Raw genomic sequence first — 26317 nt, 5'->3', positions numbered from 1 at the left:
GAGCCCCGCCCAACGGCGATGGGCGAACGGCAGCGGCGGGAGGCGGCAGCAGCGGGGGGCGCGGTGGCCGCTCCGCGCTGAGCCCGAGCGGCCCGGCCCGACCCCATCCCGAGCCGGTGCCAGCAGCAGCCGCATGTCGGGACCCGGAGCGCAGAGCCGCAGCCGGCGGCCGCCCGGTAAGTAACGAGCCGCGGAGTCAGCTGGACGGGAGGGCATGAGGGCACCAAGCGGACGGGCAGGGCTGTGGCGACACCCAAGCAGTGGCCCTTGCAGAGCACCCATGGCCCCCCATTCCAGCCCCGAGTCCCTGCTGGACCAGCCTGCTGCGCCGGGCACCGCTCCCGCGGCTGCACGGGAAGCTCCGTGCCTGGGATGTGGATGCTCGGGATGGAGAGGGGGGCACCTGCCTGGGAAACGGCTGAACTCGAGGACCTGTTGGGCCACGGGCTGGTTCCGGAGTGGAATCGGCACCGCGGGACCCCTGGGGGGGAGTAGATCCCCACGGGCTCGGTGTGGAGGAGCAGCGGCACCTCCCCGCCCCGGAGCCCCGAGATTCCCCGGAGGTGCAAAACTCCCACCCCGAGTATTTAGGGGCAGAGAAGACTACACAAGCACAGCCATCAGTGAACACGGCAGGATGAGTGGCATCGAGGTGACAAGGGTCTGGCATGGGACAGCCTGCTACGGAGCCACGCTCGGGTCTCCCACAGCGTGCCCGGGGCACTGTGCTGCCCTCCTAGCTCCTTTGTCCTCACGCTGCTTCCCGCAGGAACGGCAGTGTGGCCCGTAAATAGCAGGGTCTCATGACAGCCTCTGCCGGGGAGAGAGCTCCGGGCGGCGGGGATATTTTTAGTGCTGAGACGCAGGGGATTTGGAGCTGGCTGAGCGGTGCAGGCGATGCAGCCGCGGCGCTGACAGGGGGGTTACAAGGTGCCATGCCCTCCCTCTGGAGCTCCCCCTCCCTCCAGCTTTTCCCAGAAGCATCTCTGCCAAAACCGCTGCCGTCCTCACACTCGCCTGGTGCATTTCCTCTCACCGGGGCCGTGGTTATTTTCTGCTACGCTGCAACACGAGGTCAGGAATGCCGGTCCAGAAGAGACTGCCAGGGAACACTCAGGCAGTCAGTGTGTCCAGGCAGCCCATCTCCACACGGCTTGTCCCTGCTCCATATTAGGATCTTCTCCTAGGGCTAAAGGAGATGAAAGCTCTTGGGATTTACCCTGGATGGGGCAGGGTAATAGGGAAGGGCCTGCAAACTCTGCAAGGCCTCCTGCAAGATGCTGTGGCACCACAGGAGCTGCATGTTCACCCCACCTGATACCCTCACAGCCCTGCATGCAGGGACTGGGAGCACAAGACACAGAATGGCAGCAGCAGTAAGGTGCTGGGGGCCTCTCTGGGGAAAGAGTCAGGGAATCCACCTCTGGAGAAGGGCTACCTCTGGCTGTGCCAGCCTGTTCCAGCTCTTGCATTCACCGAGTAACTGCCCCATGCTTGCAGTGACCCCTCACTTCAATTCTGTCTCACCTCCACATCACTCCCTCTCCTTTTCCACAGCTCAGATTATATTTCAAGACCTTCTTTAAATCCCTTGAAATCTCTGGAAGGTATTAGAGAGCTCTGACCTCAAGAAAATATCATCCCCCCCATACACTCCTGGCCTTGTGCCTCCACTAACAACCTTTCTCCCACCCCCAGATACAACCTCCCTATTCACCAGCACAGAGGGAGGTTGTACTGGGATCCTGCGGGCCATGCAGGAATGAAAAACGTGTCCTCTCCCAATGGAAATGCAGCTGGAGAACTGAACAGGCTCCTGCCCTGGATGTTGGGTGCTGCCAGCATCCTGAAGCTCTGTTTGGCCTTCACTTCTTGCTAACTGTATGCCAGGACTTGCTCTTCTCCCAGCGCACTTTGGCGAGAGGGTGAATGGGAGAGCTCAGAGTTGCTTGCTGCACATCCAGCCCTCCTGTGCCTCTCCCCCCCATGGTGGTGGCCATGAGCCCATGCCATGTGAGGGACCAGTGAAGCCAGAGTCCACTCCCACAACCCACCCTGTGGGCAGGTGCCCGAGACCAGGCAAGACAAAACCTGCACTGCCTGGGGGAGATCCTGCCTGCCCTGCTCGCCTGGCCTTTGCACCAACGCTTGGCCCCCACTGCTCTCCAAGCAGTGCTGGCTAATCAGCCGTGGGAGCCGGAAGGATCTGAAGGCAGCAGGGTGCTCAATGCTGCCGCAGCCGCACTAGGCGGTTCAGCCAGCGGGGAAGAGCTTGGCTCTGAATGCTGATAAGCCTCCAGCCCCTTGGCTGAGCGGGCTGTAGTCATAACCATGACAATAGTAATAAAAGCCAGGCCACCAGCAGGTACCGACAGATCCCCCACGGTGCACAGGGGCCGCATTGTGCGCACCAACTTGTTCCGCGGTGGGAACATGCCAGCCGGATGAGACAATCCCAGCGAGTGACAGTCGGGAAGTGTGACTGGCCATCACATGGGGAAGGGCCGCGGCAGGGAATGCCGCCCTCTTTTATTTCCCCGTCGAGGGTTGCTGAGGAGCAGCCACACTAGCAGGGCTGTTCGCTCCCCTCTGGGTCCGGAAGCGCCCCGGGAGTTGAGGGGGGGCAGGCTCCGTCCCCGACTCTCACCGCGGTCACGGGTCAGGCAGGGCCAAGCACAGCCCAGCTGCCATCTCCTGCTGCCGGCATTCCTTACATAATGGGATCTCAGTGCCCGTGCCCAACACCCCAGAGGGAGCTCGAAAACAAGTTCACAAACAGGTCCTGCTAATTTCTCCCGCAAGAGAAGTCCCAGCACCCGCAGGAATGCTGCCGCCAGCACCCGTCCGGACTCTCCCAAGCACACTTACCCCGAGTATCGGTCACGTGTGGGCACACGCTGGGCAGAGAGTGCCAATGGCACAGAACAGCCACACTTATGGCACGTGGGGCACCACTTGACAGCATTTAGGTTTATTTTGCATTTGCATTGCAGGAGGATTTAGAGCTGCTCCTTCTTACCTCCACATCAGGGTCCTTTTGGCAGGATGATGCATGGAGAACCGGTCTGTCACCCTGGCTTTGGGAGTCAGTAAAGCCTCTGCCTTGAGCCTGTTGAGCTCTCTTCAGGCTGGTGAACTGTGGCAGTTTGCCATGGATTTGGCACAGCTGGGCTGGAAGGCAGCGCTCTGGCTGGGACAGACAGGAGAGGGCTGACTCCAGCTGCTGAAGGCAGCTAACTCCATAAACAATGCCCCACTCACCCCCTCCCTATCCTTGGCTCCATTTGCTTCTGCAGATGGCACAGGGGAGGCAGCAGGTTTTCACCTTAATCTAGCAGCACTTAACCTGCCAGTCAGCCTTGCCAGGAAAGCTTCAGCAGCACCACGTGTCCATCACCACAGCTCTTGGCCTGGGCACTGCACAGCACACCAGAGCAGGATCCCAGCGCTCAGGTCAGACATACAAAACAAAGGCCCTTTTGGGCATCCACCATCACTGCCCCAGGCACTACAGGAAGGTGATGAACAGTCAGAAGAGGACCAGAGCCTCTTCCAAAAGGTGCATGGTGACAGGCCTTGAGTCACAGTGCATCCCCACACTGTGCTACAAGCACAGACTGGCTTCTAAGGGCAAGCAATTACAGATCATGGGGTTTACTTGAAGGATGCTTCAGAAATGGGGTGCAGAGGACCCCTGGGAAGATGTGACACTGATGACCAGGACATGCTACCAGGGCCACCAAGTCTCTCCTGTTTGGGTCCTGCTATGCTGCTATATAATGGTGACAACTAGCCTTGCTGTCACCCTCACCCCGACTCTTGCCAGACAGGGTGGGGATGCTGCTCCCTCTGTTCCCTCCTCTCCAGCCTGGAGGAGTGGAGGGTTTGGGCCATGCTCCGTCAGAGTAGAAGATGTTTGTTTGGTTTCCTTAGTTACTGCACTGCCTGCTCTGGTAATCACATTTTCCTTGTGCTGGCTGGGCCAAGAGCAGCTGAGAGGAAATTTGGAATGGCTGAGGTCAAACACCAGCCTGGGAACAGCCGGAAGCACCAGCCACAGCCCCTCTGTGCCATTTGGGTCCTTGCTGTTGTGGGTACCCAACCCAAAAGCGAGGTACCAGGCCCAGTGATACAGTAACGAGCACCTTCATCAACATCCCGAGGGCTCCCAACGCTGCCTCCTGTGTGAGCTGGGGACACAGGCACGGGTGCTGAACTGCAGGAGGAATTGCAGGAATGAAAATGTTTGTGCAGGCAGAAGCCAAGCTGGCTGTGCAGGGGGGATGGGAGTGGGGAGGGGAGCCGCGAGCGGAGGAGTGTCCGTATTTGTAGTGCCGGTGGTGGCAGGGCTGGCGTGTGCCAGGGTGACAGGGCTGCTAATGCCTTTTATTATTCATGCCTCAGCCCTGAAAGCCTGGAGTACTAACACCACTGCTTGTCCCTGGGAGCTTCCCCTGCTTGTCGGCGTTCACAGACAGCCCTGTTTTTTAGCAAGGAAACTGACACTTGGACATGTGCAAGCCGTGGCTGATCTGCTAACACCCCTCCTCCCCCCTCGGTAATTCACTTCAGCAACCGAGATCGCAGCACAAGAGCTCTCCAGTCAACCCTGGCTGCCCCGCCTGTCTGAAGCTGGAGCTGAGGCTCCAGCGCAGCAAGTGCTGGTGACGCTGTCACCCTGGCACGTTAACATCTACTCACCCTGACTAAACCAGGGCGTGCTGGTAGAGCAGAGCAGAAGGGAATTACCTACTCTCCATCATGGCTGTACTGCCTGAACTGGGGCAGGCAGAAGGGCTCTGACAGCCTTGCCTGGGCCAATCCTCCTCACCTTTCTCCCCAGGAGACATGGAGCAGGCACAGCGGAACCTGGATGCAGAGCAGATGCAACAGCAGCAGCTGAAGCTACGGGACCGGCAGAAGTTCTTTGAGGAGGTTTTCCAGCATGAGGTGGATTTCTTCTTCCCCATGTCTCACCTGCAGATAGAGCATCGAAGACGTAAGTACTCTGGGTACCAGCATGGGGCTGGAGGTGTTTCAGGGATGATGGCACTGACGTTGGGATCGCTGGGACATCTGCAGGCTAAAAGCAGATGGGGACACTGCACTGAAACAGGACCACACAGGCTGCATGTGGGTGTGCTCTGGATTACTCACACCACTTAACTGAAGTCACTGCACATGGGCACCCGGGCTGGCGTCCTATAGACTCACTGGCTGCAGACAAGCTCCTACAGACAGCAGTCTGGGGCAAGAAGATGGGCTGCAAAGAGACAGCAGTGCTTTCCAGAGTGATCTTTTAAGGAAACAGGATTTCCTGAGGGCCTTACCAGCAAAGCTGGCCTCCCTCCTCAAGATCCTGCCTGCACAGGGCTCACAGTGCCCTTTGCCTTCCACTAAGGCTCACCTTTTCACTGTCTCTACAGCCCCCCTGGGCAGCATTTCCTCCATGGAGGTGAACGTGGACATGCTGGAGCAGATGGACATGATGGACTTGTCAGACCAGGACACAGTGGATGTGTTTCTGGGGTGTGGGACAGAAGAAAGCAGCATTGCTGGGTCTTTGCCAGGTACGTGCAGTCTCAAGCCTTTTGTGGGCCAGGTTGGGAGACATTCCTCCCTCCAGTGCCCACAGTGGTTTTGCCTCAACCCCAGCCACCCTGTGTACAGATCTACACACACCCACACTTGGTGCTGGGGTCTGGGAGGCTGAAGGGATCTTGCCCTGGTCTGGTCTATGTCATCATCTATATCCACAGCCCAGAGTTACAGGGCCCTGTAAATACTTCATGCTGCAGAGGCAGAAGGGTCCAGGTTTTTGCCAGAATCCATGAGGCAATTTCTCTTGTCCTGAAGCTCCCCTGGAGCAGCCAGTGCTTTGTCATGATTTCCCAGGTCCCCGCTGTGCTGCAGAGCTCACTGTGCCAAGCAGGAAGGACGCAGGAGCCCTCCACCTCCCAGCCAGACTCTAGGCTGCTGGGCTGGGGTCCTGCAGGGAAAGCCTAGGGTGCCAGCACCTTCCACCCTGCACACACTCTGCAGTGGTTCACCGAGGCCAAGGCAAACATCTCTCTGCTTGCTGCAGCCAATGGTGTACCACAGCACGGTTCCAAGCCATGTTTCATGTGAGACAGAAAAGGCTCTGCTGCCAAAACTGGAAAAGGAGTGAACAGTACTGCCCAGAGCCAGGGGTGTGAGGTGGAGAGCAGCCAGAAAAGCACAGTCTATTGGAGGGGCTATCCATGAAGTTCAGAGAGCCATAAACCTCCAGAAACCCCTTTCTTTCTCTTACCACTCTCTCCTCCAGGGGCAGATGCCAGCCAGTGCCCAGAGGAAATCACCCTGCAAGTGCCCAGTGCAGCTGAGAGCAAGTCACGCATCTCATCCACATCCTCTGTCTCCACGGATCTGAACAGCCTGGATACCAGTGAGGAAGGGGCTGAGACCCCTGTGGTGCAATCGGATGAGGAGGACCTGCAGGAGGACAGTCCCAAAGACCAGGTGGCAAGGAGCTAGCAGCTGGCTCTGCCCTGCTCTCAGCCTCCTCTGCACGGACCTGCCAGCCCCGGGGAAAGAAAGCTGCTGGCACTCAGTAAGCCCCATCCTGGACTGCTGCCCTATAGGAGAGATGATTTTCCCCTCCTCTTCCTCCACAGATTCTCCTGGCAGCCAAAAGAGAAGGAAAGGGGTATTTGTAGGCTACCAAAACTAACTCTTCAGACTTTGCTGCTAACATTCCCTGCTTCACTCCCCAAATGCTCAGCATTCCACAGCTCCACTATACCTCAAAAGCCATCCCTTGGGAGCCCAGCTCCTCTTATCCTACTGACAAAGGTCCTGTCCAGACAAGCACTTAACGACGGCATACAGAGAAATAACACTCCAATCTAAAGAAGCAGTGGGTGTGTTTGTTACTGGGAGAAAAGGGCACGGGGGGGTGAGGGGGTGCAGGGAAAGGACTGAAGGAAAGAGAGTGGTGTAAAACTAAGAGTGCTGTGTGGGAGCAGATGAAACCTCTTGTTGCACAGCTCAGTTCCAGCACAGGGATAGTTCCTGCACCAAGGATGGCAGCAGACAGAATGGACCTCAGTGGAGATAAGCAGCTGTTTGTGGAGCAGATCACGGTACTGAGTAACTTGGGTGCAGCTTCTGGGAGGGAGTCAGTGGCTGCAGTACAGTCACAGTTGGTGACCTGTAATTACCCACTGTGATAACACTTGGGATTTCCCACACAAATGGGCTGAGTAAAGAATATCAGCTCAGGCAGCACCAGCAGGTGCTGCTCCCCCAGCACAGCATGATGGCAGCAGTCCTGGTTGGAGACTGCTTCAGAAGAGCTTAGGAAGAGCTGTAAAAATTAAGCCACTTTGCAGTCTTGCAAAGCACTTGCACTTACTCCCTGCGAGACGGGTCACAAGGAGTCAACCAGAGGCCACTGCTGCTATCGGTGGCTGCAGGCCAGGAAAGCACTGTCCCAGCTCAGCCTTAGTCAGCACAACTGCGGTTACCCCACGAGGAAAGGAGCCTGGGAGATAAGCAATAGGAGCCAGGGAACGCCAGCTGCTTCCCAGGCGGGTGTTCAGACCTTGCTGTACTCTCCCCTGCCAAAAGTCAGCCAGCCCTTCATGAGATCAGCTGATTGAAGCACCTCAGTTAGCCACTAACGACTGGCCAGAGCGGAATGCATTGTGAGCACCATCGGACTGCCGCCCCCAGCGCTGCCTTGCTGCAGTTGCAGTTCACTCCGTCCTGGGGTGAAAACGAAGCTGGCAGTCTGTGGGGAGAGAGGATGCTTCCGGATGGCTGTGTGCTCAGACACAGACACTGCCCGCCGGAAAGCAGATGCCAAGGAAGGAAAGCAGACAACAGCGGGAAGAGCTGAGAAGAGGAAGTCACACACAGCCGTAGAACCATAGAACGTTTTGAATTGGAACGGATGTTTAAAGGCCATGTAGTCCAACCTCACTGTAGCGAGAGGGGACATCTTCCACCACATCAGGTTGCTCAGAGTCCCAAACAACCTGACCTGAAGCTTTTCCAGGTATGAGGCTTCTACCTCCTCTCTGGACCACCTATGCCAGTGTCTCTCCATACTCAGTGCACATAATTTCTTCCTTCCATCTAGACTGTATCTCCCCTCTTTAAAAGCATTGCTCCTTGTCCTGTCCCAAGAGGCCCTGCCAAAAGTCCGTTCCCATCTCTTCTGTAGGGTCTCTTTAAACACTGAAAGGCCGCAAGGTGTCCCCGGAGCCTTCTCTTCTCCGGGCTGAACAACCCCAACTCTTTTCCAGCCTGGCCTCACAGGGGCACACTTGCGGTCCTTACAGAATCTTGTGCGCAACTGGGCCTTGCAGCGAACCACCAAAGTCGAGACCTACCAGAACTCCATCAACTTTCAAAAGCTGGGGGAGGGAGTCCTTGGGGAGCAATCTACAAGTTGAACGCTCTCGTTCCTGAGCCGGGGCAAGCCCTGCCGGTCAACGTCCCCCTGTCGGTCAACGCACAGCCAGGAAAGCGCGTCCCGTCCCGCCCCAGGCCGGATGCCCAGGCTCCAGACTTGCTCTTTGCAAGCGCTCCTTGGCCTTCCCAGGAAGGTGAACACCACCTCTTGCGCAAGGCCCGGCCGCCGCCGTGCGGGACCAGCGATGCCGAGCAGCGGCGCTGGACGAGCCGCGCAGCTCCGGAAGCGGCTGCCATTGGCCGAGCGACCGGAAGCGGAAGCGGAAGCCGAAGCCGGGGCGGGGATGGCGGCGGCGGTGATCGTGCTGTTGCTGCTGCTGGCAGCAGCAGGGCCAGGGTTGGGGCAGGCGCGGCCGGACGCCCTGCGAGAGGAGCTGCTGCTGAGCCCGCTGCCCGCCGGCGACGTGGCTGCCACCTTCCAGTTCCGAACGCGGTGGGATGCGGACCTGCAGCGGGGCGCGGGTAGGGCGGGCGGGGCTGAGGGCAAGAATGGTCCAGCATTGGCTGGGGGGCGGGGCTGGGAGGGCGGGGCTGAGGGCAAGGATGGTCCGGCATTGGCTGGGGGGCGGTGTGGGGGGCGGGGCCACGGCGGGGCTGAGGGCGAGAGTGGTTCGGCATTGGCTGGGGGTGGGGTGAGGGCGGGGCTATTTCGCGCCATGGGGCAGTGAGGGATTGCGTCAGAGTGATGACGTCACTGCGCTAGCGCGTGATGTCAGAGACGGGGCTCGGTGAGTGCTGAGGTGAGCAGGAGAGGGCTGCGGGGGCTAAGGGCTGCAGTGACATCAGCATGGGGCGTCGGGGGAGCGCCAAGGGAGGCTGTTTGGTGTGGCCAGGCCCTGGGAAGATCTTACAGCAGCCTTCCAGTACCTAAAGGGACATACCGAACAGATGGGAAGCAGCACTTAACCATGGAGTGTAGAGATAGGACAAGGAATGACAGTTTAAAACTGCCAGAAGGGAGATTTAGGTTAGTGTCTCACAGGACCAGGTTGTCCAGAGAGGTTTGGGATGTCCCCTCAGTGTCCAAAGCCAGGCTGGATGGGGCTTTGAGCGAGCAGGTCTAGTGGAAGGTGTCCCTGCCCATGGCAAGGGGGTTCCAAACACATCTTTAGGTGATTTTTAGGTCTTTAGGTCCCTTCTTTAACATCCCTTTGAACCATTTTGTGAAGAGGCCAGGGGGATGAGCAGGGCAAGGACTAATGCTGCCCACAGTCTCTCACTACAGGCTGTTCCCGAAGGCGCTGGGACGGCTGGTGGCAGCACTGGGGGTACGGGAGCTCCACCTCGCCCTCACTCAGGGTTTCTGGCGCACCCGCACCTGGGGGCAGCCTCCTCTTCAAGCACCTGCTGGTGCTGAGCTCTGGGTCTGGTTCCAGCCCACCGTCACCGAGTAGGTACCACAGCTGCAAGACTGTCCCTCTGGGTCCCCTCCACAACCACCGCTCCCAGGAGCTATTGTCCCTCTCACATGAGGCTGCCATGGTGTGTGCAGGGATCTTCTGGGTTGGAAAATGTCTGTTGGAATAAAGAGCCTGCAATTCCAGGAGCAGCTCTGAGGAAAAGCAGAATGTGTGTGGAGCCCGATGTGGTGCTGAGGACAAACCCTTGGTCACTAAAGGAACAAGTAATTCCCCTGTGGGCTCTGTGATGACAAGCTGCTCACTGCAGGGGTTGCATCTTGACCTCTTAGCTGTGACTCACTTCCTTTGACTCCCATCCAGTACTTGTCACCACTTCCCTTAGTACACAGCCACTGTTTGAGCTACAGCAGCTCTGGACTCACAGAGCTGTCCTCCCTACAAAGGGCCTATCCCAGGTCTGCTGGTTAGCTCAGCCTTCAGAGCTGCACCAGGGTGCTGCTTTAGGTCTCACAGGAGCCCCTTCCCCTATACCACACATCACCGTCCACATGCTCTCCTCCCCTCTCTTCAACAACTGCTGCCAGGTCCCTGGCTGTGTGAAACTGCCATCCCCAGATCTCAAGCATTAGAGTAAAATACCAAGAGAGCTGGAGTGCATGAGCAGCAGCCTCTGCCTGCACGCTTCTTGCAGCTTCTGAAAGCCAATGTGGGCACCTCTGTGTGTTTATTGAATGTTACTGACTTAATGCTTGTTGATCTGAGGATTTAAGCTGCTGACTAATCTCTAGTATCTGTTTTCACATAGCATTGACAAAGCCTGGAAAGAACTGAGTAATATCCTCTCAGGAATATTCTGTGCTTCTCTCAACTTCATCGACTCAACCAACACTGTCACCCCAACAGCATCCTTCAAGCCCCTGGGCTTAGGCAATGGTGAGCCTGGCCTGCACTCAGCTCTGCCCTGTCACTCTTGCCTCTAGCTTTAGTTCTGCTTGTGCTACCGTGGGAAGTCCCAGGGCAGATTCTCCAAGGACTCTGGGTCTGCTATCCTCCTGGAAGCATTTCCTTCCACTGTGAATGAGGCTTGGATTTGAACAGAGGAAACCCACATGCAGTACATGACAGATGCTCCTAGGCCCTCATCTGTGTCTCTGGAAAGTATTTCATGAAACAAGGACTGGAGTATTTAAGGCACTCATTAATAAGTCTGCATCCTTACCTTTTCTTTCCAAGTGACTCTGAATAGAGTGGGATCTATTCCTGATTGAGCTGTGGCCTTTTGGGCATGCTGAGAGGGTGGTGGGCTGTGGGGCACACCAAGGGTGGGGGTGGAAGAGTTCTGCTTCTGTCTCATGCCAGTAGCTGTACCAGCCTGCTGACCCTCTGGCTCCCTGCTCAGGAACAGATCACCATCTCCTGCGATACGCTGTCCTGCCCCGGGAGGTCGTCTGCACAGAGAACCTCACACCATGGAAGAAGCTGCTCCCATGTGGCTCGAAGGTAGTGGCAAGTCCTGCTGGGCCACCCCCAGTGGAGCTGGGTTCCCCACAGCAGTCCAGGAACACGCTCAGGGAAGTCTCAGCATGGCCTTTCTCTCAGTGAGAGCAGAGAACAGACAGGGGTTGAGTTTCTGCGTCTCTTCCCACAGGCTGGGCTCGCTGTGCTGCTGAAGGCTGAGCGCTTGTTCCACAGCAGCTACCACTCACAGGCAGTGCACATCCGCCCCATCTGCAGGGTAAGTGCAAAGCTCAGCGCCTCCTTTAACACTTCCAAGAGAAATTCTAAAGCAAGGGGACATACTGCTTCCCTCTGGTGGGTTCACTGTGTCTAGCATAGTTGTCATCCTGCTTCTCTGGTCTCCCCTGCATCCCAGTGGGATTCTTGGAGTCCTGGTAGAGCTCCATCTCCATCCCGATGTCCTGCTCCTCCAGAAAGTGTGATCTCACCTGTCTTTTCCTTATCCAGGATGCCTCTTGCCTGGCTGTGTCCTGGGAACTTAGACAGACCCTCACTGTGGTCTTTGACAGCTTTGCCAGTGGCCAAGGAAAGAAAGGTAAGCTTGGTGCCAGTGGGCTGTGGCCTCTGTAGTGCCCTTGGCCTGCAGTACTCTGCCTGTTACTGACTTTGCTTCCTGCAGACTGGTCCCTCTTTAGGATGTTCTCTCGGACGCTGACTGATGCATGTCCTCTGGCATCACAGAGCAAAGTCTACGTTGACATCTCTCCTAAGAACAAGGTAATGCTCACAGACCAGAGAAGAACCTCTGCTTCCCCAGTTCAGCCACTTTGTGTGGCTCTGAAACATCCTTGCCTCCATCTCCTGCATGACCAGACCCCGCAGGAGCACCCCAGGGCTAACAAAGGGAGGTGGTTTCTTTCCTCTAAGCAAGACTGCAGGGATGAGCATGGTGGTGTTAACAGTACTGAGCTGGCTGTTGGGTGGGAAGGGTCAGAGCCAGCCAGAGGGGCTTTGCCCTGCACTCACAGTCACTCTGAAGGGCATTTTTATAGTTAATTTGCTTTCTCAGGAAAAGGAGTTACTGGAAGTCACACCACCTCCAGCATCTCTACATGAAGCTGTTGTCCAGGGGGAGAAGAGAACCTATGCTGTTTATGACCTGCTGAGCTCCTCGCTCTTCAACACATCTCGCAGCCTCAATGTGCAGCTAAAGTGGACACGGCCCCAGGACAGCTGTGAGTGACCAGCACCTCACTCAGCCTGCACCACCAGTCAGGGCTCCGGGCCTGAAAATCACCTCATAGCACCTCATTCTTGTGTCCTTTTCTCTTTGATAGCGGAACTGCCCACACCTGTCCTCCATGCTCACCGCTACGTGAGTGGGTACGGGCTGCAGACTGGGGAGATCAGCACCTTGATCTACAACACCCACCCCTACCGTGCCTTCCCTGTCATCCTGCTGGAGACTGTACCCTGGTACCTGCGGCTTTATGTGCACACTCTGACTATCATCACCAAGGGGAAGGAAAACAAGCCAAGTAAGTAAACCCTCCCAGGTGCATGAGCCACCAAAATCTCTTGGCACAAGATGTGCATTCCAGAGATGGTTTGGTCCCTCCCTTGGGCCCCAGTGGTCATTGGGAAACTGAATTGGGAAACAAAACACCTCAGGATGTTTTACTAGCTTTCGTTTCACTGCTCACAGCAGATGAGACTTTAGTAAGGCTGTTTTGTAAGAGGCATGTGGATGTTTTGCTTCATAATCCAATAAGAGTCTAAACCAAGGTGAATTGTTTAGAGGCCTGATTTAAAACTAGGTCTTATTTTGCATTTGAACCTTTTCTTATAAACATCTGACTTTCACGGGTCATCAGCTCTAAAGAACGGTGTGGGATAGAACAAGGTGCCCCTGGTGCCACTGCTGTGTCTCTGCGGTTAGGTTATATCCACTACCAGCCAGCCCAGGACCGGAGACGGCCTCACCTCTTGGAAATGCTGATCCAGCTGCCAGCCAACTCCATCACCAAGATCACAATCCAGTTTGAGAGGGCCTTATTGAAATGGACAGAGTACCCACCTGACCCCAATCATGGCTTTTATGTTGGGTAACAACATTCTTCAGTTCCTCATTCCCTTCCAAGCCTCACGTACAACTTACTGCTCAGGTCTCTGGGGCTTTTGCAATCTCTTAGCTGGCAGGACTGACACCAGCATGTCCTTTGTCTCCTTAGTTCCTCAGTACTTAGCGCCTTGGTTCCCAGCATCATTGCGATGAAGGAAGTGGACATGGAGCAGAGCCCTCTCTTCACCTCTCTGTGAGTGCTGGGGAATGGGGCCCTGCTGCAGCACTGGTGGGCTGCCAGCCTCTATCATCCTGCTGATGCTCCCTTTCCTGCTTCCACTCTCCAGGTTTCCTTCCTCCGATGGCTCCAGCTATTTTGTGCGCCTGTACACGGAGCCATTGCTGGTGAACTTGCCCACGCCAGATTTCAGCATGCCCTATAACGTCATCTGCCTGACCTGCACTGTGATGGCCATGGGCTATGGCTCCTTCTACAACCTGCTGACCAGAACGTTCCACGTGGAAGAGCCGAGCCGGGGCGGGCTGGCCAAGCGGCTGGCCAACGTTATCCGCAAACTCAGAGGGGTGCCCCCACTCTGAGAGAGACCAGGGCTGGCCAGGGGACTCCCTGAAGAGACCTACTGCATCGTGTCTTTTTCCAGTTTGCTGCCTGGATCTCTCTTCAGGATCCAATTGGCTGAGAGATCGCTTCTATGAGATGGGAAATGACTCTAAGCTCACCGACTACTGAACTGCACTGCTATGGGACTGGGAAAGGTGTCAGACTTCTGTTTGGGAGAGGGGTAACTTATTGCTGGGAAAGAGCCTAAAAGTAAACTCGAGATATTTTGTACGTTTGTGTTGCTCCTGCTTGGTTTTACTTTGAACTTGTAGGCTGCTAGGTCTCCAGCATCCTTCCCGAGTCAGCTCAGGGGAGGGGGAGGAATGTGATCCACAGTGAAGAGATGGGTTCCTCTGCTCTACCATCTCACCACGTTTCACAGCACCCTCCTGTCACAATTCACCACATTTGAGCCAGCTTGCATATTGATTTGGGGGCATACTTCAGATATACCAAGGATTTATTTTCTTTCTCAGCAAAAAGCTGCCCTTGCTCCCAGCTTCTACTTGCAACATTTTGAAACCTCTCCACCACTCTGCTGCAGCACAAGGTCCTCCTCAGTATCATTTTTGCACATCTACTCGACAGCTCCCTTGTACCCAACACTGTCACTGAAGCTTTAGGGAACCTCTAGGCAGACCCTGAGCTGCAGCCAGCCAGGCTCTGCTGGTGGGCAGTAGCCTGAGTCCTCCCTTGGGCGGGGAAGGCAGGAACCATGTCACCACTGCACTCTTTAGTTATTTTCATGAAACTCAAGGTATGGCCTTGCTGTGGTTCATGCAGAACCAGAGGATGCTATTGGGGCTCCTCAGCTATTCCAAGGGTTTGTCCTTTGCATCTTGCATACAGCTTTTGTGATGGGAACAAGCAGCTGCCTACAGGCAGCTAAACGAGGCAATCAGGAGAAACATTCCCCAGAATCAAAGCAAAGCACAGCCGAAGATCCCCTAACACAGCTCCTCTAACAGCTTCTGCTTAAACAGAAAACCATAAAAGCCCTGTTGCCTCCTGTCTTGTACATTCTGTTTCCCACGTCTGGCATTACTTTTCCCTTCCCTACCAGAGATGCTTCTCTCTCTGCATCTCCTTAAATTCTGTTCCACTGGATGGCTCTGTGAATACATGAGTTTGGGACAATCACTCTTCCTCTCTGTCCCTGCTTGCTGAGAAGGACACTGTGGGGCTGGAAGCTCGTGCTACTTCCAGCCAAAGGACTGCTGCTACAGCTTCACCAGCCAGGCTTCAAGCACAACTTGAAAGTTATTAACAGAGAGCTGGAATGACAACCATACCAAACCCAAGTGTGTGCACAGCTCCTACAGCAGTGCAGGGGCAAGAACTCATGGCCAAGAGTCTTGGGCATGAGGGTCACTGCTGCAGTTTGCAAAAGGATTTGGTGGCCTCGGGTTGTTCCAGGTTTGGTCCAGGATAAAGCAGACTGAAATCACCAGCACATACTGGAACAGCTCAAGAGTAGCCAAAGTCCTCCCAGCCCAGCTCCCTGAGCCAAGCCTGCATGTTGCAGGTATTGGGTGGGATCCTGCAAAGCCTCCTGAGCATTGAGGCCAACACCCACGTATGCACCTGAGAGCAAAAGCCAAACCAGCCAAAAGCAGCATAAGAAACACAGCAATGCTGCAAACCCAACCACCATTTCTGCAGGAGAAAAGGTCTCCGTGCTGAGTATGATGAGGGCAGCCTGTGCCAGGGCCAGCCAGAAGCCAAAGGGCACTGGAGCTGGCACTGGCCAAAAGCTTTCAGGCTATGCTTTCTCTGGACAGCCTGCTCCAGGACTCTAGCACTGTCATAGAAAAGGAAAGAAATTTTTCCTCCTGTTCAGGTGGAAGCTCCTGGGTTCCAGTTTGTGCCCACTGCCCCTTGTCCTGTTGCTGGGCACCACTGAAAAAAGACTGACCCCATCCTCATGCTCCCTGCCCTTTAGTTGTTGCTGAGCATTAAGATACTCTCTCAGGGTGCTCCAGTCCCTCAGCCTTTCCTCCTCGCAGAGAAGTTCCAGTTCCTTCACCTTCGTAGCCTCCACTGGGCTCGTTCTAGCAGTTCTCTGCCTCTCTTGGACTGGGAAGCCCAGAACTGGACATAATACTCCAGCTGTGGCCTCACCAGGGCAGAGTAGAGGGAAAGCTCTCTCAAGCTGCTGGCCACATTCTTCATGTACCCCTGGAGACCACTCGCCTTCTTGGCTAGGAGGGCACATTGCTGGCTCACAGGCAGCTTCTTGCTCCCCAGCACTCTCAGGTCATTCTCCGTGGACTTGCTTCCCAGCAGGTCAGCCCCGCACCTGCCCTGGTGCAGGAGGGTATTCCAACCCAGAAGCAGGGCTCCACACCTGCTGAGCTTCACAAGGTTCCTTTCACCCACTTCCCCAGCCTGTGCAGGGCTCGCTGGATGGCAGCAAAGCCTGGGGAGGTGTCACCACTGCTCCCAGCTTGGCACCACCCGCAGACTGGAGGGACCATTCTGTGTGTCCAGGCCACCGATGGATATGCTGAGCGAGACTGTACGCAGGAGGCGGTGCAAAGAAGCGCTGGTAACGGCACTTTAAGAGTAAACGCACACAAACGCAGGAGGCCTCCAGGAGCAACACAACTCCGCAACTCCACCGGTCTCGATGCCGCGGAGCCGAGCGCATGCGCCCTGCCCGCCTCCCGGGGCTGCCCGCTGCGCTGCCTGACCGCCCGGGCCGGCCGCACCGGCCGCAGCCCCCGCAGCGGCCCCTCTTCGGCCGCCACCGCCGGCGCAGCCCGCGGCAGAGCTGCAGCGCAGCGGGGCCGGCCTGGCGCAGGCCGCGGGGACAGGCGGGCGGTAGGCAGCCGCGGTGGGGTCCTGGCGGAGCGGCGGCGCCCGGTCGGGGCGCGCAGGCGGCGGGTGGGGGGCGTCCCCCGGCGGCCTCACCCTTTGCTCCAACGGGCGCGGCGCGGACGGCCCCGGGATGGCGGCGTGAGACCGAGGCAGCGCGCCGTAAGTACGGGGAGCGGTAACGGGGGACGGCGGGGCCCAGCCTGGCTTTGGGCCGGCGGCAGAGCGGAGGAGGACGCCCATTGAGGCGGGCAGGCCGGGGGCTCTCGGAGCGGGGGGTGATGGCTTGGAACTTCGAGGGCGGGGGGAGAGCGCCCGCGGGGCTCCCAACGCTCTGCCGGCGGGAGAGCCGCGCTGCCGGAGCGGAGCGTGGCCGGGTTATACAAGAGCCGGGGCCAGCCTAGATTGGGCTTCGCTTATCGCCAGCCTGACAGGAAGGCGACGCTGCCTGCATCCCCCGGGACACAGCTTCCTTCTGTACCTCGGCTCTCAGCCGCGAACATCTCACAGCTCGCCTGCCACCTTCCAAAACCAAAGCCAGGCCTCTTTCTGCCCGGAGCAAACAACTCCCTGGCACCCTTTTGTCCAGCACTAAGGCAGCAGCCCCGCAGCGCTAGTGCCTGGCCAGGCACCGGCGCTCCAGTGCTCTGAGCCCTTGATAGAGAAAAGTTTAGACGCCGTTTTGTTGCTTGTTACATCTCAAACTTTCAAGTGTTAAGAGGAGAAGCTCTTTAAAACAGCCCACAACACACCGTACTCTCCTGCACTTCATCCCCCCTGTAGCGAAATGTTACATTTGGTCTTGCAATTGCTGTCAGAGCGGAGCAACCTTTGCTAACCATTCTATATGTATGTAATCTATGTAACTCCCCAGGATCCCTGGACAGTGTTGCAGTTCTGCCTCTCTTTACCCAAGAAAATGTTTTTGGTTTTTTTTTTCCAGGCCATCTTCAGATTTATGAAGCTTATGAAAGGCATAAGATTAGAGATTTAAATTAAACATAATTATGTTTCTCAGGGAACTTGGAATGGGGCTGGAATTCATGATCTTTGACAGTTAAAGACAGAAGGTGGGAATGAGGACCACTGGAAGTTAATATATCAGTACAGATGGAAGTAGCCATACTTAAGATGACAACTGCTGATGCTGATATCTTTTCCCACCACAGAGCTGTCTGACTTAAGGTTCCACCTGTGTGATTTACCTTGCAGAGAGACACAAGACCTCATTGCTGGCTTCTGCAGGTGGAGGTTTTTTCACCCTGGTGCAGCATGTGCGCCGTAGTCCAAATGGAGCAGGCTCTGCTCCACCTCTGCACACAGGCTGATCAGTCCTGGGGCAGTAATGAAGCTTGAAAAGCAGCTGTGACAGTGATGAAGAGAGCAGCTCAACAGAGAGCCTCTGTGTTTCATAAAATGAGCTGCTTTGGCTTATCTCTACCTTGAGAAATCAGAACACTTTGGAACCCTGAGGCTTGGTTTGTCAGGGATTTGCCACTCTTTTGGAAACTGTTTGCAATTATGTTGCACCATTTCTGAGTCTACATCTAGTGTTCAAGGCATGAACTTATCAAAGCCCGGGGTGAGGCCTTTGCCAAAAACTGAAGAGTCTCTTTTTCCAGCTGAGTCATACTGTCAGATAAAGCTTTAGGAAAAATAGCAGTGAGGCCAAAAAAAAAGCCCTGAAGAAGTTAAATCCCTGATACTGCCAATAGGTCTTAGAGCTTGAACAGTTATGGTTCTTGGGGCTATTAAGAGCGAGGGTTGGCATCCAGTGTGCTGCTCTGCTGTTGCTTTTCTTAGCTGAACTCATCAAGCCTGTTATGTGATAGCTCACCTCTTGCCCCCCACCTCTGCCAGTGCTTTGGATATTGTGTAGTTTTCAGCAGCTGTTTTGGGTGCTGCTACGTGGTGTCTGAGAGGTGGTTTGGAACACAAGCTGGCACTGCCCACACGCATCAGCTCCGGTTACATGGCTGGGACAAGGGTTTGACTTAAAGACTTTTCAGTGAAGTGTGCTACAGGTGAGTCTTACCAATGAGAATCTCAGAGCAGGTCCTCAAGGCCAGCTCTTAAATTTATGTGTGCTGTGAGATTTGGATCAGGGCAATGTGGCTTTTTGTTCCCAAGCAGAAACTTCAGCTTCTGAGAAAGTGGGAGGTTGGCACTGCCAGCCCTCAATAAAAAGGTTACTAGGTCTTTTATTGCAGTTACAGCTGCCAGCCTGTGTGGCTGTTTCTGTGGCATCTGCTGGGGAGGTTCCTTACAGACAGTGCTTACTTAATGGCTGCCTTAGTAGGGTCTGAACAAGCTTACCTTTTAAGTGCTTAGTGGAAGCTGACTGATTATTCCCCTCTGCCAGGGTAAATGGACTCTTAAGGAATGAAGACATTCTTGAGAAGGAGACAAACTTGATGTTGGCATACTGATGGATAAAACTTACAGTGCAGGAACACCTCTCAGCTGCTGAATGAACTTGTAGGATGTCTGTTGTGGAAGCAGGGAATTAATGTGGCCAAGTCAGGAATAGATACAAAGTAGAATTATTTTCCTGAAAACCCACCCCTAAAACTATATATACAGAAATTAGTTTTAATTAGCAGATTCGATTTGAGAAGATCTTACAAGGATACCATAGATAAATTTGGCTCTTTTAGAAGTCAGAAGTTGGAAAAGGCTAAGCTACTAAACATATATTAATCACGAGCCAAAAGTTTTCTCTCAGACAGGCTGACTCACCTGTGAGTAAGGGCGGGCCAGATGCTTGTCCCGCTCAAGAGTCCCAGGCTCGTTAAGGTCATTAAGCTGCATAAAGGGGGTGCTTATGTGGAAGCCGTCCAAAGCAGGGACGGTCTTGTCCCTCAGGAGGAGGGAGAGGAATTTTGAGGTATACCGGACTCCAGGACAATGTCAAGGAGCAACTTGCTGGCTCCTCAGATGATTTCACTCTAAAATGTGCCTGCTCCACTGTGAAGCACCACAGACTGTGCTGTGCTGCTCACCTTTGGCTTGTCCTAATTAGCTTTGCTTCTGTCTGGGAAAGGTGTGTCACTGTCCTCACCCTGCCACTTGAGAATCCTCCCCACAAACATGTGCCAGTAGAACCTGCTGGTTTGGGATGCTCTGGGGAGGTGACAGGCAGGCTGTGGACATGATAGAAGCAGATTAGTAAGCATGTGGAAAAGCTGTGGTGTTTGCTGTGCAGGGAACCTCCCCAGGCTGCTCTTCTGCCTGCAGGAATAGGCAAGGGGGAATCAAATGGAGCCACTGACAGCGAGGACAGCAGTGGGAACATGTGAGGAGTCTGAAGCAAGTTCAAGTGGCTCCAAGAGCTGTGGAGGTGCAAGAGGAGGCAGTGGTGATATGATGAAAGGACCTGTCTGGTAAACATGAGTGGCAGCCAAATCAGATGATTCTTGAGCAAGAGAGCAGTCTTGAGGAGCACAGGACTTAAGGCTGATGAGGGAAGGATATGAGTCAGGCTAGGGAGAACAAGAGCAACTGGTTGAGGAAAAGCAGGATGAGGTTATGAAACAGGGAGCTGTTAGAAGGACTAGTGGGTGACAGGTTCTTATTTGCCCTCAGATATGGTAATCTTTAGCTTGGATCATGAGTGGGGACAAAGACAACAAGGCAGGAATGTTTCATTTGCAAGTTTCACCTTGCTTGATTGTCTAGGCAAAATAGACTATTGTTATGGCTCCAGGGAAGGACTGCCTATCCTGGGCACCAAGAAGTGTGACAGTCTCTGCTTGGTGAAGGGTTGTTAGCAGGAGATGCTGTTTCTCTTTGATGGAAAGCATGGTAAGAGTACTGAGTGTCATGGCCAGCTGTATAAAGAAATCTCTGGCAAAGAGCTGGGATGAGTGTGTGCCTTACTAGTGGAAAGTCCTTTCAGGAAGGCAGCTGCAGAGATCTAGTAGCAGGTACCTTTTCTAGGATCAGCAGACAAAGGATTTTCAACCTTTAACTGATGGGCATGTGAAAACATAAGCAAACTGACTACAGATAAAAACATAAGCAAACTGACTACAGATAAAAGACCAACTATTGGAACATCTCTATTTGCTAGTAGTTCAAGAGGTTTGCAGGTCAGAGAGCACTGACATTGAAACTTCATGATAAAGATATTTAAACATGGGTAACCTGTTCTAAGGAGGGTTTGTATTTGTATGAGGTGTTCAGGTGATGCATGTACACTTGGGATCAACTCACTGGTTGGTGTTGCCCCTGAAGTCTTTACCTTGGTGAAGATTTTGCTGTGGGGCTAAAGGCAGCTACATCACAAGTTATGGCTGTGCTCAAACCATGGTCAGTTTGGGGGCTAAAGGCTCAATAGCAACATGTTGCCTTATTAAGGCTGAGAGATTTATCATGTTAGTCCTGGAAGATGGCAGAGCTTTGTGCCTTACTAGAGCAGCCTTGTGCTCTTCTGATAGACACATTGTCTTGGATTTTCAGCCTTTAAAGGCAAAAAGGCCAAAGCAATTCTCTGTAGGCAGCTCAAACTAAAGCTTGAAGAAGTGACCCAAAGACTGCCACATGTTACAGCTGAGGAAGTCAAAGCTGATATAGCTTCAGGGCTAGGTTTAGCAGACGTGTGGTATGGTGTTTACTCAGTGACTTGTACTGCTCGGTGTTCAGAGCACTTGGGAGAGAAGGACTGTAAGGGACTTCAAGAAGAACATTTCAGAGATTAAAATGGCTGCAGATCATGGATTTGGTTTAACTTTGTCATATTCAGTGCCATCTGAACTAGAGAGTTGGGTGATGGGATTTAACCACCTTTCTGTTCAAGTGTTTGTTGTTAAATCTTTTATCTCCTTGAGAAGAAAAGTTACCTGATACTTCTGCACTACTTCCACATCTCTGTGATTCACAAAGGCTGGCAGGCAGCATGCTTTGCTATAAAATCAATCTGATTTCCATGTTACAAATGAGGGAAACAGGCTTGGGACTAGACTTGCTCCTAAAGATAACACTGAGTGACCTGCATAAACCAGGACTAACCCTGGGAGTTTTATTCCTTTGGCTTTATCCATATTCCAGCATAAAATACCTTCTTTCTTATTCTTTGGCTGTCTGACTGCAGCTGAGTTTTACTAATTGGACCCCAGCTGCCCTCCCTCTGCTGGAGAACACTCTCTTGCAGGAGTGCCAGCACAACATACTTTCCTCAGATACTCCTTCTCTGCTTGCCTGGTGGAAATCTTGGCCCACGTTCTCGCTCACTGACATCAAAACAGACCCTGCTGGTAGGAACACTGTGGATGGCAGGGAGCTTCCTGTATCTGATAGAGCTGGTTGGTACCTGTGAGCTTGCAGAGCTGAGAGACAAGCCTGACCTCAGTGGTTTGTTGGAAGAGAACCACGTGTGGTTTTCTTTTGGCTTTTCTGTGCAATCCCTTATTCTCTCTCCCTTGGCCAGGAAATCCATTTTGCTGCCAGCAGGAGCCAGCAGAATGTGCTGTTTGTTTACCTTCTCACTACTCCATCCTCCTAACCTTCCCACCCCCACAGTTGTAACTCTAACAGGCTCAGCTCAGTCCTTCATCCTTCTGACAGAGCACTACTTCTGGAGTATTTTCAGATTAAAGGATTGCTGCAAGGAGCTGTTTTAACCGGGCTGTGCTTAGTCAGGGTGAGGCCTTGGTGTTCTTCAAGGCTGGACTGTCCTCTCGCCTGCCTTTGTGCCCTGGTTGGCAGCTGTTTTGTTTGGTGTTGCTGCATGTCATCATGATACAGGGGATAGCAAAGAAGAGCATGCTTCCCAAGCTCCACCTTCCCCTACCTGGTTTTGGGGTGATAAATAAGGAGTGCCTTCTTCTCATGGCTTCTCATGCAAACTGAAGGAAAACTTCAATCTATTCCTTCCCAACACCACTGGTGTCTTCTAGCCTCACCTGCTGTTGCTAGCCCAGCCTGCAAAACTCCACTCTTCTGCCCACTTTCCACGCTCCTGACTTTGTGGAAACACCTGTAAGGCATTTAATGTTTTTAAAGCCATCTGAAATTCCTGGATATGTTTGTACCACTTAGAAACAAGTACACTTAGCCTGTGGGGTTTGGTTGTAATGTAGCTGCTAAAGGTAGAAGTATGTTTTCTGAAGCTGGAGTTTGCTGCCATCCCTGGATACAGAAGCCCTTAAAGCTCACTGTTTCCAAAGGGTTTTATTAATAATCCAAGTGAGGAAATCCTGTGTTTACAGCACTTATGAAAATTGCCATTTGGAGGCTGTCTCCTCTTTGATCTATTCATATACTTTGTCTTATCTGAGTTTAGCTGATTGGCAAAGATTCTAAATCCCTTAAGCAGGACTGGCCTCTCTTTTTGCAGCCTGGACGTATGTATGTATAGCTTGAATTCTCTGCCATCCTGCTGAGAGACTTAACTTGCCTGAGGACATAGCAGTTCGTGTGTTTAACACTCCTTAGACACTTTTTGCATCAGCGTTTCCTTAAAACTTCACTGTAGCACCAAGAGTTCACTCCCCCAGTTGCATTTCTTCCTATCACTACCCGAATCTGTGGACAGTCTGAGCAGTTTGTGTTCCTTGCTGTTCCCCCTCTGACTGACTTTCTGCTGAAGAAAAGGGTCTCCCAACTCTCAGGCTGGGGTAAAAGCCTGAGAAGCAGAGTGTACAAGGGGTGCACTTCAACACCAGCTGTCCCCAGCTGAGTGGTTCAGAAAGCAGAAAACTTCCCACCAGCTCTGGGACACAACAGAACTGAGTACTGGGAGCAAAGCTGGACAAGAACAATGTCTGTTGATGTATTTGCTGTGTTTCTCTGACAGTGACATTTTTGCCTCTCCCCACAGAACAGCCTGCCTGTTGGAGGAGTTACTGGAGACCATTCTGGAGCCCATCTGACTGCTGCTGCCACAGGGCCCCAGCCAGCCAGCCACCATGTACTGCCTTCAGTGGCTGCTACCTGTCCTGCTCATACCCAAGCCCCTCAACCCAGCATTGTGGTTCAGTCACTCAATGTTCATGGGCTTCTACTTGCTGAGCTTCCTCCTGGAACGTAAACCTTGCACAATTTGTGCCTTGGTCTTCCTGGCAGCTCTATGCCTCATCTGCTACAGCTGCTGGGGGAACTGCTTCTTGTATCACTGCACAGGATCCCAGCTGCCGGAATCAGCTCACGATCCCAGCATAGTGGGCACCTAAAAGACAATAACCTTCCAGTCTGCTGAGGGCTTGTTTTGCTTTTGAAAAGGGGGTGGGCTAGGGAGGAGGGAGGGGTGGTAGGCATGTGACTGGAGTAAAACCAGCCTGTTTCCTGTAACTCTGTGTGGACTAGAGTGGTCAATTCCCCCCACTCTGCCTGTGAAATTCGACTTGTTTACTGTGTGAACTCTGGCAGCAGCACCTGCTTTTTTAGAAGCACATTTTTTTCCCTTCCCGTATCACCGGGAACGGACAGCAGCCCTCCAGACGAGAGCTGGTGGAGGACTGAGCTGCTGGCCTCTGCCCAGCCATCTGCCACGTGGCAGCGGAGCTGTGTCTTGCTCCCCTGCCTGCTTTAGGCCACTGTGGTCTAACTCAGGGCTCTCAGCCCACCCATTCTGCCCGAGTAGCTACAAGATTCTCTCCACCTTTCTCTTTGCGGGGAGCCAGCCTTCCTGCCTTGCTGATCAAGGGCAAGCTCAACAGCTCACAGATGCACTTGGCCAAAAGCTACTGGAGCCAGAGGCAGTTGAGTCATCTCCTCCTGCTCATCCTGCCAAAGAGATGTGTGCACTGCTGAAGTGCTTTCTGAAGTACTGCTCCAAGATCATAGCCTGAAAGCCTCAGTTATGCTGCTGCTTTTATAAAGCCTCACAGGCAGTGGAGACTTGTCTCTTCCTCTCCTCCTAGATTCCCAGGGTTTACCAAGGTGTTGACTGTTGGGTTAAAGAGCAGGTATGCTGCAGTTTGTGGGATTCTGAAAGCCACTCTGAACCTCACCTGGAACACTCACACTAGTCCAAAAATCTAGGGATAGACAGGGTAGAAGAGGATCCCAAGGTGGAGACATGAATTGAAGCAGTGAATGCTTCACTCATTTATAAAGAGAGTGGTTTTGGGCCAGAGGTGACAGAAGGTGCTGGTGCTACTGAATGGAGAAGGGAGGAAGCTGGAGATGTCTCCATCTCCCCTGGCATGAGGATTCAAGGAGCCAAGGGGGGGTGGGGGGCAGTCCCACAGCCACAGCTGTGCAGAACTTCAGGCTGCAGACATGGCTCTTGAGTAGCCCAGCCTGGGGCAGAGACTGGTTTGTGTGGAACCTTAGAGATTAACAAAAAATGCTCCGAACTTCCAAGGGTTCCCTCCCCTTTGCCATCCATTTGTCTGTACTTCAGTTTGGTGGTGGAGAACAGCAGAAGTGGCTGTTGCTGTCCCAAGGAAGTTGAAGCAATGAGATTGTGAAACTTGCAGAGTATTGTTTGTTCATTGCACAGCCGTTTAAAACGTTTAATAAAGCTTTATAAACTTTGGCCTGTGGCCTCCTGCCCAGCGTGATGCATTGGCTGCTCTTTGCTGGTGCCTTAGCCCAGCAGTCATGTGTCTGTTGTTCTGTTCCCATTACAGTAACCCCAGAGAGTCTCCAAGTGAGAGGCAGAGCCTGTCTACCCTGTTGCTCCCAGCAGCTCTTCTCCTTAGCTGCTCAACCTGGCTGTGGGCAGACTGAGAACCACTCTGGTTACACCTAAACAGACTCATCTGGCACACAACACAGGAGGTTGTGTGTGGTATCTCTGCACTTAGGTGACCAAGTCCCCTTCCCTTATCGCTTAGGATGTCAAACCATAGCCGTGTCCTGAGCTGCTAATCCCCTGTGCTGCCAGTAAAAGTGTGACGGCAAGGCCTAAGCCCAAGCCCTCGGCACCACATCTGTCCAACCTGCCCCCTGCTGAGGGCAGAGACCAGACTGCGACCCAGCTGCCATGACTCATCAGCAGGGAGATTCATTTGTGTTGGCCTTTTCCTTTGCTTTGGCCATGACCCTGTGTTGTGCCGGAGGAAGAGAGAGGACGTGCTGCAGCCAGACACAGGGCTGTCAGATCCAGCAGAACCCCAGAGCACCTCAAGAGAGTTAAAGGACATAGCAACTGTGCTGCTGAAGCTGAAACCAACTTCTTGCACCCTTGCTCTGAGTCCTAGAGACCAAGTCCGAGTTGGAAAGGGTTCAGGGCTTATCAATGTTTACAAGTCTAAGTAAAAGAGTGCGTGCCACATCACCAAGAATAGATGTGACAGCTCTGTCACCTGCTAGGCTGAGGGAAACCCCAGCAGCTGCTGTATCAGCTACAACAGAAATGACAGAACAGAGGGGAGGGCATCACATTCATGAGCTCTGGCAGGATTTGTCTGTGTTCTGAGCAACTTCTAGCTTTCAGTGGAGTAGAGCTAAAGCAGATCTTTCAGGAGTGCCTTCTTGTTCCTAACCAGGCAGTTTGCACTCTGCAGCAATTTAAATAGATCCTAGCCAAGAAGCTAGACAGTCCTTGGGACAAGAGCAAGCTCTGGCTTTGTACTTAGGGCTTGAGGT

At 53.7% G+C, this 26317-nt stretch overlaps 3 protein-coding genes and 2 long non-coding RNA genes across 6 annotated transcripts; 3 read left to right on the top strand and 2 right to left on the bottom strand.

The window, feature by feature from the left end:
- On the top strand, positions 1 to 6895 carry DBNDD2 (dysbindin domain containing 2). Its single transcript, XM_064167920.1, has 4 exons — positions 1 to 176; positions 4844 to 4999; positions 5427 to 5570; positions 6308 to 6895. Exons 1-4 carry the CDS (start codon positions 134 to 136, stop codon positions 6514 to 6516), a joined length of 552 nt encoding a protein of 183 aa, XP_064023990.1. The 5' UTR covers positions 1 to 133; the 3' UTR covers positions 6517 to 6895.
- On the bottom strand, positions 188 to 8690 carry LOC135188481 (uncharacterized). 2 transcript variants are annotated; one of them, XR_010307721.1, is made up of 4 exons: positions 8379 to 8690; positions 4832 to 5263; positions 3020 to 3190; positions 188 to 1189 (listed from the first exon to the last, which is right to left on the bottom strand). It is a non-coding gene; the product is annotated as an uncharacterized LOC135188481 (long non-coding RNA). The 2 variants fall into 2 exon arrangements; XR_010307720.1 differs by lacking the exon at positions 8379 to 8690 and adding an exon at positions 5408 to 5450.
- Positions 8691 to 8727: 37 nt separating this feature from the next.
- On the top strand, positions 8728 to 14194 carry PIGT (phosphatidylinositol glycan anchor biosynthesis class T). The gene is made up of 12 exons (XM_064167919.1): positions 8728 to 8922; positions 9673 to 9850; positions 10627 to 10754; positions 11221 to 11321; positions 11470 to 11556; positions 11787 to 11874; positions 11959 to 12056; positions 12349 to 12514; positions 12617 to 12817; positions 13219 to 13384; positions 13511 to 13594; positions 13689 to 14194. The coding sequence occupies exons 1-12, from the start codon at positions 8745 to 8747 to the stop codon at positions 13939 to 13941; spliced, it is 1728 nt and encodes a 575-aa protein (XP_064023989.1). The 5' UTR covers positions 8728 to 8744; the 3' UTR covers positions 13942 to 14194.
- On the bottom strand, positions 9690 to 19236 carry LOC135188482 (uncharacterized). Its single transcript, XR_010307722.1, has 2 exons — positions 19097 to 19236; positions 9690 to 9975 (listed from the first exon to the last, which is right to left on the bottom strand). It is a non-coding gene; the product is annotated as an uncharacterized LOC135188482 (long non-coding RNA).
- BLCAP (BLCAP apoptosis inducing factor) lies at positions 16683 to 25262 on the top strand. Its single transcript, XM_064167921.1, has 2 exons — positions 16683 to 16942; positions 23601 to 25262. The coding sequence occupies exon 2, from the start codon at positions 23689 to 23691 to the stop codon at positions 23950 to 23952; it is 264 nt and encodes an 87-aa protein (XP_064023991.1). The 5' UTR covers positions 16683 to 16942; positions 23601 to 23688; the 3' UTR covers positions 23953 to 25262.
- Positions 25263 to 26317: the final 1055 nt, after the last annotated feature.

This window comes from Pogoniulus pusillus, chromosome 29, assembly GCF_015220805.1.
Source record: "Pogoniulus pusillus isolate bPogPus1 chromosome 29, bPogPus1.pri, whole genome shotgun sequence".
Classification (NCBI taxonomy): domain Eukaryota; kingdom Metazoa; phylum Chordata; class Aves; order Piciformes; family Lybiidae; genus Pogoniulus; species Pogoniulus pusillus.
Note: the sequence above shows the minus strand (reverse complement) of the source record. Positions and strands in the feature narration are given on the sequence as shown.

Coding starts and splice junctions, on each gene's coding strand:
- DBNDD2 (XM_064167920.1), top strand. CDS start 134: ATGTCGGGACCCGGAGCGCAGAGCCGCAGCCGGCGGCCGCCCG. Junction 5,000..5,426: donor GCAGATAGAGCATCGAAGAC/GTAAGTACTCTG, acceptor CTGTCTCTACAG/CCCCCCTGGGCAGCATTTCC. Junction 5,571..6,307: donor CATTGCTGGGTCTTTGCCAG/GTACGTGCAGTC, acceptor TCTCTCCTCCAG/GGGCAGATGCCAGCCAGTGC.
- PIGT (XM_064167919.1), top strand. CDS start 8,745: ATGGCGGCGGCGGTGATCGTGCTGTTGCTGCTGCTGGCAGCAGCAGGG. Junction 9,851..10,626: donor TTCCAGCCCACCGTCACCGA/GTAGGTACCACA, acceptor GTTTTCACATAG/CATTGACAAAGCCTGGAAAG. Junction 11,322..11,469: donor TGCTCCCATGTGGCTCGAAG/GTAGTGGCAAGT, acceptor CTCTTCCCACAG/GCTGGGCTCGCTGTGCTGCT.
- BLCAP (XM_064167921.1), top strand. CDS start 23,689: ATGTACTGCCTTCAGTGGCTGCTACCTGTCCTGCTCATACCCAAGCCC.